Source organism: Odocoileus virginianus, chromosome 2 (assembly GCF_023699985.2).
Source record: "Odocoileus virginianus isolate 20LAN1187 ecotype Illinois chromosome 2, Ovbor_1.2, whole genome shotgun sequence".
NCBI lineage: Eukaryota > Metazoa > Chordata > Mammalia > Artiodactyla > Cervidae > Odocoileus > Odocoileus virginianus.
In genome coordinates this window covers 524,537-537,981 of record NC_069675.1, presented here as the reverse complement: position 1 = coordinate 537,981, position 13,445 = coordinate 524,537, and the positions used below count along the sequence as shown (strand labels likewise).

At 45.8% G+C, this 13,445-nt stretch overlaps 1 protein-coding gene across 1 annotated transcript in view; it reads left to right on the top strand.

Moving 5' to 3' along the window:
* MERTK (MER proto-oncogene, tyrosine kinase) overlaps positions 1-11,391 on the top strand; it is a 117,254-nt gene extending 105,863 nt beyond the window's left edge. The window contains exons 16-19 of the mRNA XM_020900825.2: positions 3,180-3,289; positions 4,432-4,591; positions 5,476-5,612; positions 10,347-11,391. Coding sequence (XP_020756484.2) covers positions 3,180-3,289; positions 4,432-4,591; positions 5,476-5,612; positions 10,347-10,860 — 921 coding nt within the window. The 3' untranslated portion in view covers positions 10,861-11,391. The remainder of the gene's footprint in view (positions 1-3,179; positions 3,290-4,431; positions 4,592-5,475; positions 5,613-10,346) is intronic.
* The last annotated feature ends 2,054 nt before the right edge of the window (positions 11,392-13,445 follow it).

Here is a 13,445-nt window from a genome sequence, read left to right as displayed (position 1 = left end):
GTCTATGAGCCATTTTTCATTAATGGGGTGAAATTTAGTCTGTTGCTATTTTGTTTATAGATGACCAGCATCATTTGTGAAAAGGCTATCCTTCATCCATTCATTGCTTTTGCACCTTTGTCAAAAATCAACCATGTACACGTGTAGGTCTGTTTCTGAGTTCTCTGCTCTGTTCCATCAAGCTATGGGCCATCCTTTGCCCTTACCACATCATCGATATTACTGTAGCTTTATTGTCGTAAAATCGGGTAATGTGATTCCTCCAAATTTATCCTACTTTTTCAGAGTTGTTTTCACTATTCTAGTTTTGTTGCCCTTCCATGTAAATTCTAGAATGTTTGTCTGTGTCTGCCAAGAATACTGCTGTCATCATGGTTTTTTGAACAAAATTAGTAAAGAAACAAATTAAAAATTTTGAAGTTTTAAAAAAGTAACAAGTAAGGAAACAAGTACACAGCCTTTTACTTGCTAATGAATCATTTCTATTTGCAAAAATACAGGTGTATTTCCAATGATGAAAACCCCCAGGTTTTTATAAAAATTTAAAAGGAGTATATTTTTATGTTTTGCTACCTTATAGCCACAGGTAAAGCTGGAAGTCACAAAATGCTTCATAGGCAAACTAGAAAATCAAGCTTTTATTCAAATCTCCGCTACCTTATCAGTCAGGTCCTCGGGAATAAGTACCTTCTGTTCTCCTAGAGTGGTCTCAGTCACATGCATGTGCTTTTTCAGCTGGGCCGTGTGACACGCACTCACACCAGGTGTGAGTAGCACCCCTGGTCTTCTGATCCATGGACACTGGACACTTCTCTATTCATTTAGAACTAATTTAATTCTTTTGTTTTATAGTTGTCAGAGTATAAGTTTTGCACTTCTTTTGTTGAATTTATTCCTAAGTATTTTGTTGTTAATTCTTTGGTAGAGTTTTCTTAATTTCATTTTTGGACAGTTCATTGTTTAGGTCATAGAAATGCAATTGAGTTTTGTATGTCAACCTAGTATCCTGCGACCTTACTGAACTCATTTACTAGTTTTGCCATACAGTTATCTTTTACATGATCTTTGGTCACAGTCTGCAGGAATAATGTAGTTGTGCTTAGAAAAAAAATGACACAAATCAATAGCACCTGATATTCATTATCCTTTCACAAATGTCAGCAGATTTGATATTTCTTAGCACCCAAATCCTTTCCTAGAGATTAGAATATAGAAAACTAAATGCCCCAAATGTACAGAATAGAGGCATGAGGTTTCATGCCTGATTTGCTTACATTTTCTTTAAGGGTAAAGGATAATTAAAGCATTTTTTTATACAGTCCGTGGTTGATGTGTGTCTTAGTTGGGAAATATAAATTATTAAAAATTCAGTGTCTTGGGATTTTCTTGGGTCCTGTGGCTAAGACTTCACGCTCCCAGTGCAGGGGGCTTAGGTTCAATCCCTAGTCAGGGAAGTAGATCCTACATGCCACAACTAAAGATCCGAAGTGCCACAACTAAGACCTGGCACAGCCAAAATAAATAAATTTTTTAAATAAATAAATAAGTGTTTTAAAAAATTCAGTGTCTTCATCAGTACCACTTTAGAAGACTCAAGTGCCATAGAGAGTAAGCCGTGACAGCCCAACCCCTTGGGGGAGAATGTATCAAGGATGGACTCATGTGAACCCTTCCCTTTAGGGCTCCAATTGCACTAAAACCTTGGATTACTACACAGAAGTCTTCTGAATCATCACCCTCGTAATCAATCCCAACACAGTAGATTTTCTAACACGCAGTCTGGTTTGATTTTTACAACCTAGGGGAAAAAAATACACACTAGACTGTTCACACTTAAAGAAAGGCCCCCTAGAGAAACAAAAATGAAAACTCCTAAATCCTTACTTGTGGTTCTTTGGACCCATGATAAGGAGTAAAGACTATCCTACTTTCTGTCCAGAAGAAGAAAAGTATCTTTCAAAACATTTTAAAGTGAAATGGTAGCAGATGCGGGTGCATAATTGGAAACAGCTACTTCTTGGAGGGCTTTTTGCCATCCAAACCCTGGACCTTCCCCCCACACCCTCCCCCACTGAAACCAGACCGCCCCTCCTTTCCCTTCTTGGCCCGACTGCCGCTCAGAAGGATACAAGGATCCCGTGTGACCTTATGACTTGTGAAAAGACTATTACTCACTGTCAATACTTCTAAAGAAACAATAAGATGTGATGTTTGCAAGAAGTTTTATGGTTTGCTGGTTTTGTTTGTGTCTTTTCATCCCTTTTAAAAACCTCATTTGTGAGGTTGCATGCATGCTCAGTCTCTTAAGTCGTGTCTGCCTCTTTGTGACCCCTTTGGCTGTAGCCCGCCAGGCTCCTCTGTCCAAGGGGCTCTCCAGGAAAGAACACTGGAGTGGGTTGCCATGCCCTCCTCCAGGGGATCTTCCTGACCCAGGGACCAAACCCTCGTATCATGCATCTCCTGCATCAGCAGGCAAATTCTGTACCACTGAGCCATCGACGTTAGTGATGTGGAAATTTCCTTGTTTCATGGCCACACTTCTAAGAAATAAAGCCATCATTTTCCCCCTCAAAGGGAAATAACTTGGTTTCCTTTTTAAAAAATAATCTCTCAGGAATTCTAGCAGTTAGGACTTGGCACTTTCACTGCCATGGCCTGTGTTCAATCTCTGTGTTAGTCACTCAGTCATGTCTGACTCTTCGCGACCCCGTGGACTGTAGCCCACAAGGCTCCTCTGTCCACAGAATCCCCCAGGCAAGAATACTGGAGTGGGTAGCCATGCCCTTCTCCAGGGGATCTTCCCCACCCAGGAAGTGACCCTGAGTCTTCTGAATTGCAGGCGGATTCTTCACCATCTGAGCCACCGGGGAGCCCGCGGGTTCAATCCCTGTTGGGGAATTAAGGTCCTATAAGCTCACAGGGCCTCCTGGTGGCTCAGGTGGTGAAGAATCTGAATGCAGTGCAGGAGATCTGGGTTCGATTCCTGGGTCAGGAAGATCCTCTGGAGAAGGAAATGGCAACCCACTCCAGTATTCTTGCCTGGAAAATCCCATGAATGGAGACGCTTGGTGGGCTACAGTCCATGGGGTCTCAAAGAGTCAGACACGACTGAGCGACTAGCTTCATGCTGCACAGCGCAACCAAATAACAATAACAGTCTCTCTCTTCCCACCCCCTAGCATATCCCCCTGCAGACACTGCTGAAGTTCATGGTGGACATTGCCCAGGGAATGGAGTATCTGAGCAACAGGAACTTTCTGCACCGAGATTTAGCTGCTCGAAACTGCATGTAAGAGTCCTGGCTCATCCTGGAAGCAGTTGGAACCCCATGGTGGTCGATATTTGTAGGAGCGGCGGGTGGCATGTTGCTGTTAAAATATAGAGGAGGGCTAGATTTGGGAGAGGGATGGGGTGGCTGGCTCTGGAGACAGGGTTTCTACCACCCTGAGATATGACTGGGTTTTTTGCTTGAGGGTTTTCCCTATCTCTGCTTCCAAGAGTCTGGTTGACTTCCAAAACTTTCCCCTGTGACATTTTTTTTTTTTAATTTTTATTGGAGTCTGGTTGAGTTACAATGTTGTTTTAGTTTCAGGTGTATAGCAAAGTGAATCAGTTGTACATATACTTATATATCTACTTTTTTTACATTATTTTCCCATATAGGTAATGACAGAGTATTGAGTAGAGTTCCCTATGCTATGCAGTAGGTCCTTATTAGTTATTGTTTTTTATATAGTAGTGTATATAGTGTGTATATATGAATACTTTTTTATTTTCACACTCTCATGCAGTTCGGAGTCCTAGCTGTGACTTAGGGACCCTCCCTGACTGCCATCAGGTTTTTTGGGATCCAGAATTACATATAAGTCCACTCAGCATGCCTGAGAAATCCATGGACAGAGGAGCCTGGCAGGCTGCAGTCCATGGAGTCACAAAGAGTCAGGCACGACTTGGTGACTTAACAGCAATCATGAAGACAGTCATGAAAAGCATAACAGTTCTGTCCCTGAGTTTTCACGATGCTATCTTGTGAAGCAGTTTTGTCCTGAGTGCACGAAAACTTTCCTTCTGTAGCAGAGAGATAAGGGCTTACACAAGAACTTTGAACGTCAGCTTCCCCCTCTTTTCAGTCGGCTTCAGTAACCACTGTTGATGTTGAGTCGCTCAGTCGTGTCCCACCAGGCTTCTCCGTCCATAGGATTTCCCAGGCAAGAATACTGGAGGGGGTTGCCATTCCTCCTCCAAGGAGCATTCCTGATTGAACCTGTGTCTCCTGCATTGCAAGCAGATACTTTACTGCTGATCCACTGGGCAAGCCCACTTTTTGTACTTATCCTGAATGTTCTCAGTTGCATCAGGCGCAGACCTGGGATTTAAGGCTTTGCCTCTGATGTCGCCGAGGATGTGAACTCACTCTGTCTCTCTCTGTAGGTTGCGAGATGACATGACTGTCTGTGTGGCGGACTTTGGCCTCTCTAAGAAGATCTACAGCGGTGATTACTATCGCCAGGGCCGCATCGCGAAGATGCCTGTGAAATGGATCGCCATAGAGAGTCTCGCAGACCGAGTCTACACCAGTAAAAGTGATGTGGTATGTTCAGAGCTTTGATTCGGGCCCTCGCATTGCAAAGATGAAGGCAAGTTGAAAGAAATGACCTCAGCTGGTGCCACAAGACAACTCACTCTTTGATCAACTGAGGATTGGGGCAGGCTCACCCTTCTTTTATTTATTGCTTGATGCTTTAATTCCAGGTGGGACACTAGATTCTGGTAAAGTAGCCTGACATGCAAAGGCCCTTCATTTATCCCCACTTTCCTCTGATACAATATAGTGACTTATCACCCGCAACTAAGATATTTCAGATTCACATTAAATTAAATAAATTCATCCAATGGCTGTTTGGAACCAAGACGCTGTATAAAAGGGCTGTGTAATGACAGATACCCTTAACCAGAGATTTGGGGGAAAAAAAAACAGGGCTTCCCAGGTAGCTCAGTGGTAAAGAACCCGCCTTCCAGTGCAGGAAATGTGGGTTTGATCCTGGGGCCGGGAAGTTCCCCTGGAGAAGGAAATGGCAACCCGCTCCAGTATCCTTGCCTGGAGAATTCCGTGGGCAAAGGAGCCTCGTGGGCTACAGTCCACGGGATGACAAAGAGTTGGACACAATTGAGCCCACATGCGGGAAAAGACAACACTTGCCAACAACAGTAGGAACAGAACATTAAACAGAGCAGTGAAGTGACAGAAGGCTAGACTGCCTTTGTCTCATTTCCCAAAATACTTTAGTAGAAATGGGGAACTGTGACGTTCCAACCCCATGTTGTTGCCATGTTGGGAGAGCAGCGTGCCTCCAACATAATTGTCAGCTTTGTACACCAGCACCAGGGCTCTAAGGAAATGACCTTTCCCAATGAAAAAGTCCATTCAGCCTTTCTGGAAAGACTTGAGTCCTCACGTTGTCGCTTTGTCCTCAGTGGGCATTTGGCGTGACCATGTGGGAAATAGCCACACGAGGAATGACCCCCTACCCCGGAGTCCAAAACCATGAGATGTATGACTATCTTCTCCACGGCCACCGGCTGAAGCAGCCCGAGGATTGCCTGGATGAATTGTGAGTCAGTTGCTCTCCATTTTGGGGCAGCCGGCAAAGAGCTGGGGACACACGGCCATTGGGGTGGGGCCGCTTACATGTAAGGTGGGTGTGGGCAGAGGGTGACACGCCCAGACATCAGGACCAGGACCCTCTTGTGGGGGGGAGGTGGCACGTGCTCATCTGCAGGGACCCTCACGTGCTTTCAAGGTCTATAGTCACCTCTAGGAAACGCATTTGGCCTTCTGTATGGGTGGAGGCAGAACCCGCAGATAAAGAGAGCCAAGTGTAAGGGACTTGAGCATCTGCAGGTTTTGGTGTCCACTGGGCTTCGGAAAACAATTTGTCATGGATATGACGGAGGACTGTAAATCCTACAGATACACAGGTTGACTTCACAGTGCATAGGGTACTTGGATGATTCACTGCTCTCTCTCTTCTCAAGAAAGGTTGGCTTTATCTGTGAGTGGGGACAACACTTGGTTGCAGCGCTCGGGCTTCTCTGCGGTGGCATCTGCTCTTGTGGAGCGTGGGCTGGAGGGCTCAGGCTCAGTAGTTGTGGCACACGGGATCGTCCTCGCAGTGTGTGGGCTGCTTGTGGGCTTAGCTACCTCGCAGTATATGGGATCTTAGTTCTCCAACCAGGGTCTAACCTGTGTTCCTGCATTGGCAGGTCGATTCTTAACCACTGGACCACCAGGGAAGCCCCTCTGCAGATTTTATAAAAATAATTTCCTGTGGCATTCTCACCATATTTAACAAGAACTTTTCAGGACCGGGGACCTGCATGGGCTCCATCACGTAATGCTTTGCCGGGCTGCTAGGGCAGGTGGGCCTGTGCAGGAACCCCCCCCGCCGCCAACACACAGACACACAGACACACTCACACTCGCACCCTGGCTCTGCTTTCTCACACCCCTGAGAACACCCCTGTCAGTTTGCTCGTGCGCCTCCAACATCCCATCTCAGCCAAACAAGGAAGCTTTTTTGATCAGAGCCTTACTCTGCTTGGAGGTGGTGGTGGTGATTATGGTTGTAAATCCATTAAATTTAGAACAGAAACAGAAAACCCAAGCCCTTTAAAAAAAAATCATGAAATCCTAATTTAATTAGATCTGGGGTTTCATGGTTGTTTCTGCAAGGACCATGTGAATGAAATGTTTGCTTCTGCAAATGAGGAAGACCTTTCCATGAAGCAATATTGAATAGAGCATTTTGTGGCTGTTTCTTTCTTGGCTTCTCTTGTGCTCCAGGAGAAGTTGATTATCTGAACTCTTAGCAAGGTCTAAGCTGTGTCACATTGTGGTTTCAGATGATTCATGTAAAGCCAAGGCGAGGGAATGCTGAGTCGGTTTTCTGAGAGATTCTGTAGTGAAAGCCTCAGTGTCAGCAATGCCAGCTGGCTGGGAAGCCAGATGAAGCAGCAAGTCTGTGGTCTCTGTGCCCTGACTGGCCCCTCACACCACTGCGGACTTGCAGAGGCTCTGGTGAGCCAGGCCTGCTTCCCAGGTCCCCTCTAGAGTCTGGATGCTGGGAACAACAGTTGTTCAGTCACAGTTTTAGACTTCACTTCTTATTCCAGTTCTCTTGCTATTCCAACCATATCTCCAGTTGTTTCTCTTGCTATTGTTGTTCAGTCACTAAGTTGCTTCCAACTCTTTGTGACCCCATGGACAGGCTTCTCTGTCCTTCACCATCTCCCGGAGCTTGCTCAAACTCATGTCCATTGAGTCAGTGATGCCATCCAACCATCTCATCCTCTGCCACCCTGTTCTCACCCTGCCCTCAATCTTTCCCAGCATCAGGGTCTTTTCCAGTTAGTTGGCTCTTCAAATCAGGTGGTCAAAATATTGGAGCAGTTACTTCCTCTACTGAAGCCTTGACCCTAAAAGTCATCCTTGATGGTTGGAATCAACTTCTTTCGAACTCCTATGTATGATGATATTTTGACCTCTTGCCATGAATTACAAATGTTCTAATGGCATCTATCAATAGAATAGTGAATCTTTTCAAGAATGTTTTCAATTTACTTTGCTCAGATTCATCAAAGAAATCTCTATCCACAGCAGCTATAGCTTTATAGAATATATTTCTTGAGTATTAAGGCTTGAAAATCTAAATTACTCCTTGATCCATGGGCTATAGTATGATATTGTGTTAGCCGGCAGAAAATAGCATAAATCTTGTACATCTCCATCAGAGCTCTTGGGTGATCAGGTACATTGTCAATGAGCAGAATTATTTTTAAAGGACTCTATTTCTCCGAGCAATTGATCTCAACAGTGGGCTGAAAATATTCAGTAAACCATGCTATAAACAGATGTGCTGTCATCCAGGCTTTGTCATTCCATGTACAGAGCACAGGCAGAGCAGATTTAGGGTAATTCTCCAGGGCCCCAGGACTTTTGGAATGGTAAAAAAAAAAAAAAAAAAAAACCCACTGGTTTCCACTTAAAGTCATCTGCTAATTGATGACTTCCAAACAAGAGAGTCAGTCTGTCCCTTAAAGCTTTGAAGCCAGGCCGTGATTTCTGCTTTCTGGCTATGAAAGTCCTGGATGGTATCTTCTTCCAATCAGGACTATTTTGTCAACTCTGAAAATCTGTTGTTTGGTACACTCATCTTCGTTCACTATCTGAGCTACATCTTCTGTGTAGCTGTGGCTTCTGCATAACACTGCTGCTTCACTCTGCACTTTTATATTATGGAGACAGCTTCTTTTCTAAAACCTCAGGTTAGCTTCAAACTTTTCTTCTGCAACTTCCTCACCTCTCAGCCTTCATAGAATTGAAGAGAGTTAGGGCCTTGCTCTGAATTCGGTTTTGGCTTAAGGGAATGCTGCGGCTGGTTTGATTTTCTATCCAGACCACTGAAACTCTTCCATGTCAGCAATAAGGCTGCTTTGCTTTCTCATCATTCATGTATTCCCTGGAGCAGCGCTTTCAGTTTCCTTCAAGAATTTTTCCTTTGCTTTCACTAACTTGGCTAACTGTTTGGCCCAAGAGGCTTCTGACCTGTCTTGGCTTTCATTCTTGACATGCCGTCCTCACTAAGTTTAATCATATCTAGCTTTTGATTTAAAGCAAGAGACATGTGACTTTTCCTTGCACTTGAACATTTAGGGGCCATTGCACGGTTGTTAACAGCTTAATTTCAGTATTGTTATATCTCAGGGAGGAGAGAGGTCCAAGGAGAGGGAACGGGACCGAGGAATAGCCAGTCGGTAGAGCCGTCAGAGCATACACAGCATCCACTGATTCAATCTGCCGTCTTCCATGGGCACAGTTTGCGGCATCTCAAAAATATTATAAGAGTAACACCAAAGAACACGGAATCATAGGTCACCCTAACAAACAATAATAATGAAAAAGTTTGAAATATTGTGAGAATTATCAGACTGTGACACAGTCTAATGCTGTTGGGAAAATGGTGCCAACAGACTTGCTCACTATGGGGTTGCCACAAATCTTCAGTTTGTGAAACCCAGTGACTTCCCTTGCAGTTCAGTGGCCAAGACTCCGTGCTCCCAATGCAAAGGGTCTGGGTTTGATCCCTGGTCAGGGAACTAGAGCCTGCATGTCACAACTAAAGATCCCGTGTGCTGCCACAAAGATTGAAAATCTTTGTGCCACAGCTAAGACCCAGTGCAACCAAATAAACCAATAAAAAGTTTTAATTTGTAAAAAAAACACAGTATCTTGAAGTGTGATAAAATGAAATGCAAGAAGGAGTGTGGGTTTATGCCTGTGGGGGAAAAAGTGCAATAAAACAGTGTCTGCTTGTGCTATCAAACCACAGAAGTCCAGGGCTGGGCAGGGTCTAGAGTGGTCACTCTTGTGGGAACCTAAGCACAGTGATATCATAGAGCATGTAAATGAATGAGCAGTTCAGGTCCCTCTTTCCTGTAAGAGTGCACTGGCTGTCCTTTCTCCTGTCTTCCTCTTTTCATCACCCCCAGGATCCTAGCGTATCCTTTGGGTGGCATCCAAACCTACTTTTCTTAAAATTATCATCTGATCATGAAAACGCTCCTGAACACAGTCTTTCCATGGTCCCCGATTTGCCCAGAGAGTAGAAGCCAGGTGCATGAGGGTCTGACCGATGGCAGGCGGGGCAGCTTAGTGGTTAGGAACATGGGCTGGGGCACCAGACACTCCTCAGTATAGGTCAGTTTCCCCATCAAACTAGGGAGGGCCAAGCATCACCCTCTCCGGAGCCTTGTCTATAAAATGGGTTTAACAGCACTTGTGTAGGGATGTGTGTTGCTGCCAAGCTAACATGTCTAAAAGTACCTTAAATGACAGCTGTTAGGTAGTAAATACTACAGGTCAGTCATCATTCGTTTTACTAGAGAAGGCAGAGGTCACGGGCAAGAGCGGGGGCCCCCGTGTCTGAATGGCCGTGCATGGCTGCTTCATGGAGCAGCGACAGATGGCCAAGACGTAGCAGCCCCACACATGCCCGAAGCTGCAGCCACCCCAGATCAGGGGCTGTCCCAGTGCAGGGCTCACCTGTTGCTGTCACAGCACTGCCCTCATGGTTCACACACCTGTCCACCCCAACCCACCTCTCGACTTCATTCCTAGGGCCTCCCAGGACCTGGAATGATGGTGAGTGTGGAGCCAGGACACTGACCCCGACTCTCGCCTCCATCCCCAAGCCCCTCCATTCCCTCCTTTGTGGGACAACCGGATGGTTGGCACATGGGCTCTGGGTGCTGCTCTGGGGAGGTCACACACTCTTCTTCGCTTCCAGGTATGAAATCATGCACTCGTGCTGGAGAGCCGAGCCCTTGGACCGCCCCACCTTTTCAGTGCTGAGATTGCAGCTAGAAAAGCTCTTAGACAGTCTGCCTGCAGTTGGAGACAAAGCCGATGTCATTTATGTCAACACGCAGTTTCCAGAGAGTGGGGAGGGCCGGGCTGAGGGCTCGGCACTGGTCCAGCTGGACTTGAGCATCGATCCCGACTCCATCACTGCTTCCTGCATGCCCAGCGCCACCATCAGCGTGGTCACCGCGGAGGTTCATGAGCACAGACCTCAGGAGGAACGGTACATCCTGAATGGGGGCAATGAGGGCTGGGAAGAGCCAGCTGTGGCTTCCCCCGCCACAGGAACAGCGGAGAAGAACCGGGTTTTACCGGAGGACACACTGGCAAGGAATGGGGTCTCTTGGTCCCAGTCCAGCACGTTGCCCTTGGGGACCTCAGGGCCAGATGAACTTTTATTTGCTGATGACTCCTCAGAAGGCTCAGAACTGCTCATGTGAGGAGAGCTGAGACACTGCTCCCAAACCCTGGAAATTCCTACTTTGAAGACCCTTGATTTTTTTTGTATTTGTCTTCCTTAACAAGTAATGCCGCAGCCGGAAAGCACCATGTGAATGTTGTCAAGTGAGTCATCATTGTTTAAAGTACATAATATATATTTATTTAAAGAGATAGTATCTATATGTATATGGTGGAAAGAGACAAAGGTATTCTATTTTAATAAAAGATGACTTATATCATGTCACTTTTCTAGCATATCGTAACATTTAAGCTGTAACAGCCTCATCTCTACGGCAGTTCCTGGATGTTAACATTGGCACAAAGTTTTTTTTTTTTTAAGTTTTTTGTCTTTTTCATGACTATTAAATATTTGTAAAATGAAATGTCCTATTTGCCATTGCTTCTGGTCTTAAGAAAAATCTGGTGTTGCCACCTGAATCATGTATTTGATAAGAGTGATTCATGTTTAAAGTTTTATAACTAATGAATTCTCTGATCTGGCTTCCTAATAAAATGTGAATGAGGAAGAATGTGTGGTACTTACTTGAGACTTGGGAGGATATGGTCACTGGCTGCCCCAGTGCCTTTGCAAAGGAGTTCTCCTGATGCCTGGCCCTTGATGCAGTTGCTCTGACCACTCTTAATATTGTTTCTTAAAGATACAGAAGAGACTTCAGTGGTGGTCGAGTGGTTAAAAATCCACCTTCCAAAGCAGAGAATGTGGGTTTAATCCCTGATCAGGGAGTTAAGATCCCACACGCCGCAGGGCAACTCGGCCTGAGTCCTGCAACTCGAGAGGCCTGTGCGTGGCAGCCACTGAGCCTTCAAGCTCTAGAGCCCATGCGCCACAGCTGGAGAAAGCCAAAGCTCTGCAACCAAGACCCAGTGCAGCCAAAAGAAGATACAGGAAAACCACTCCAGAGGCCCAAAGAGGAAAAGCAAAAAATATCAGGGGGCTGAAAAATACAATCTGAGGGGAAAGATGTAAAATAAGTCATAAAAGGGACTTTTCTCGTGGTCCAGTGGTTAGGACTCCACACTCCCATTGCAGAGGACACAGGGTCCATCCCTGGCAGGACACTATGGTCCCGCTTGCCATGCAGCTTGGCTAAAAAAAAAGAAAATCATAGATGAGTTCAAGAGGTAAAGCAGTTTTCTGTGGGAAGGCATGACTCGTGGGAGGGAGATGTGGGCAGTGGACAGGAAACACGCTTAGAGCTCAGGACCCCTCAGTTCACATCCCAGCTCCGCGGGGTCGTAACAGTCATTGCTGCTTGAGCACTTGTTGTGTCTCAAGCACTTTATGAAAGCCACATTAATCCGGACATCACTCACATGGGTACCAGTGCCATCATCATGCGTGGGCTGGTAAAGCGAGGCTGGAAAGGTTGAAGGTCTTCTATGGCCCCTGTCTGGAGAGGGCGGGAGCCAGAATTCAGAACCAAGGAATCCGAGCTGGCTGGCTCAAGCATGTGATCTGGGGAGTCTGTTCCAGAGCTTCTTGACCTTCTAACTTTAACAAACACATCCATGTGTGCATGCTAAGTCACTTCAGTTGTGTCTGACTCTTTTCGACCCTATGGTCTGTAGCCCACCAGGCTTCTCTGTCCATGCAATTCTCCAAGCAAGAATACTGGAGTGGGTTGCCATGCCCTCCTCCAGCATAATAAACACATGGATAGCACTTACTATGTGGCCAGGCCCAGGAGTCATTTAATCCTCATAGTAACCTTACCAGGCATTGTTTGTTGTTGTTTAGTTGCTCAGTTCTGAGCGACTCTTCTGAGAACCCATGGGCTGTAGCCCAGCAGGCTCCTCTGTCCATGGAATTTCCCAGGCAAGAATACTGGAGTGGGTTGCTGTTTCCTTCTCCAGGGGATCTCCCTGACCCGGGGACTGAACCTGCGTCTCCTGCATTGGCAGGAGGCTTCTTTACTATGAGCCACCGGGGCAGACCAGGTAGGTACTACTACTATCTCCATTTCACACATGGGCAGATGAGGCAAGAGAAGGCTAACTTACTCTGCTAGTAAAGCAGTCAACGGATGTGATCAGGTTCAGTGTTGATCCTTCCAGCGCCCATGGCAGACAGGCAGGCCAAGCCCTCTGGCATCCTCAGGCCTGTTTCACTTGTGAATAGCTTACCCCAAGCCACTGCAGCCTGCAGAGATCAGCATGTGGCCCTCCTAGCCTGGGTCCTCATCCCAGCTCCCAGCCCAGGTGCCCCAGTCTCCAGGGTCAACTGACTCTATTGTTACTATGAAATGCTCCAGACCAGAAAGTTCTAGGGGGTGGAAAGGAATCTGCATTGTTATGAGAAATGCCAGCACCACATTTTATCAGTGAAAGGAAAAATAAACAAAAGGCTGTTAGAATCTATCAAGATAATTTCTGTTGGAAATTTTTGAATGGTTATTTGAAAATCAATAAAAGATTTTGTATCACCTGCTTTGTATCATCTGCTTGTGCAAATAAAGTTTCCTGTTGGCGATGACTGTTGAGAATGTCCTTTACATCCAATAGGGATTTTAAAAGTAACTGAAACACGCTTTGGGGAAATCATGACCCAACCGACAAGTTCAAG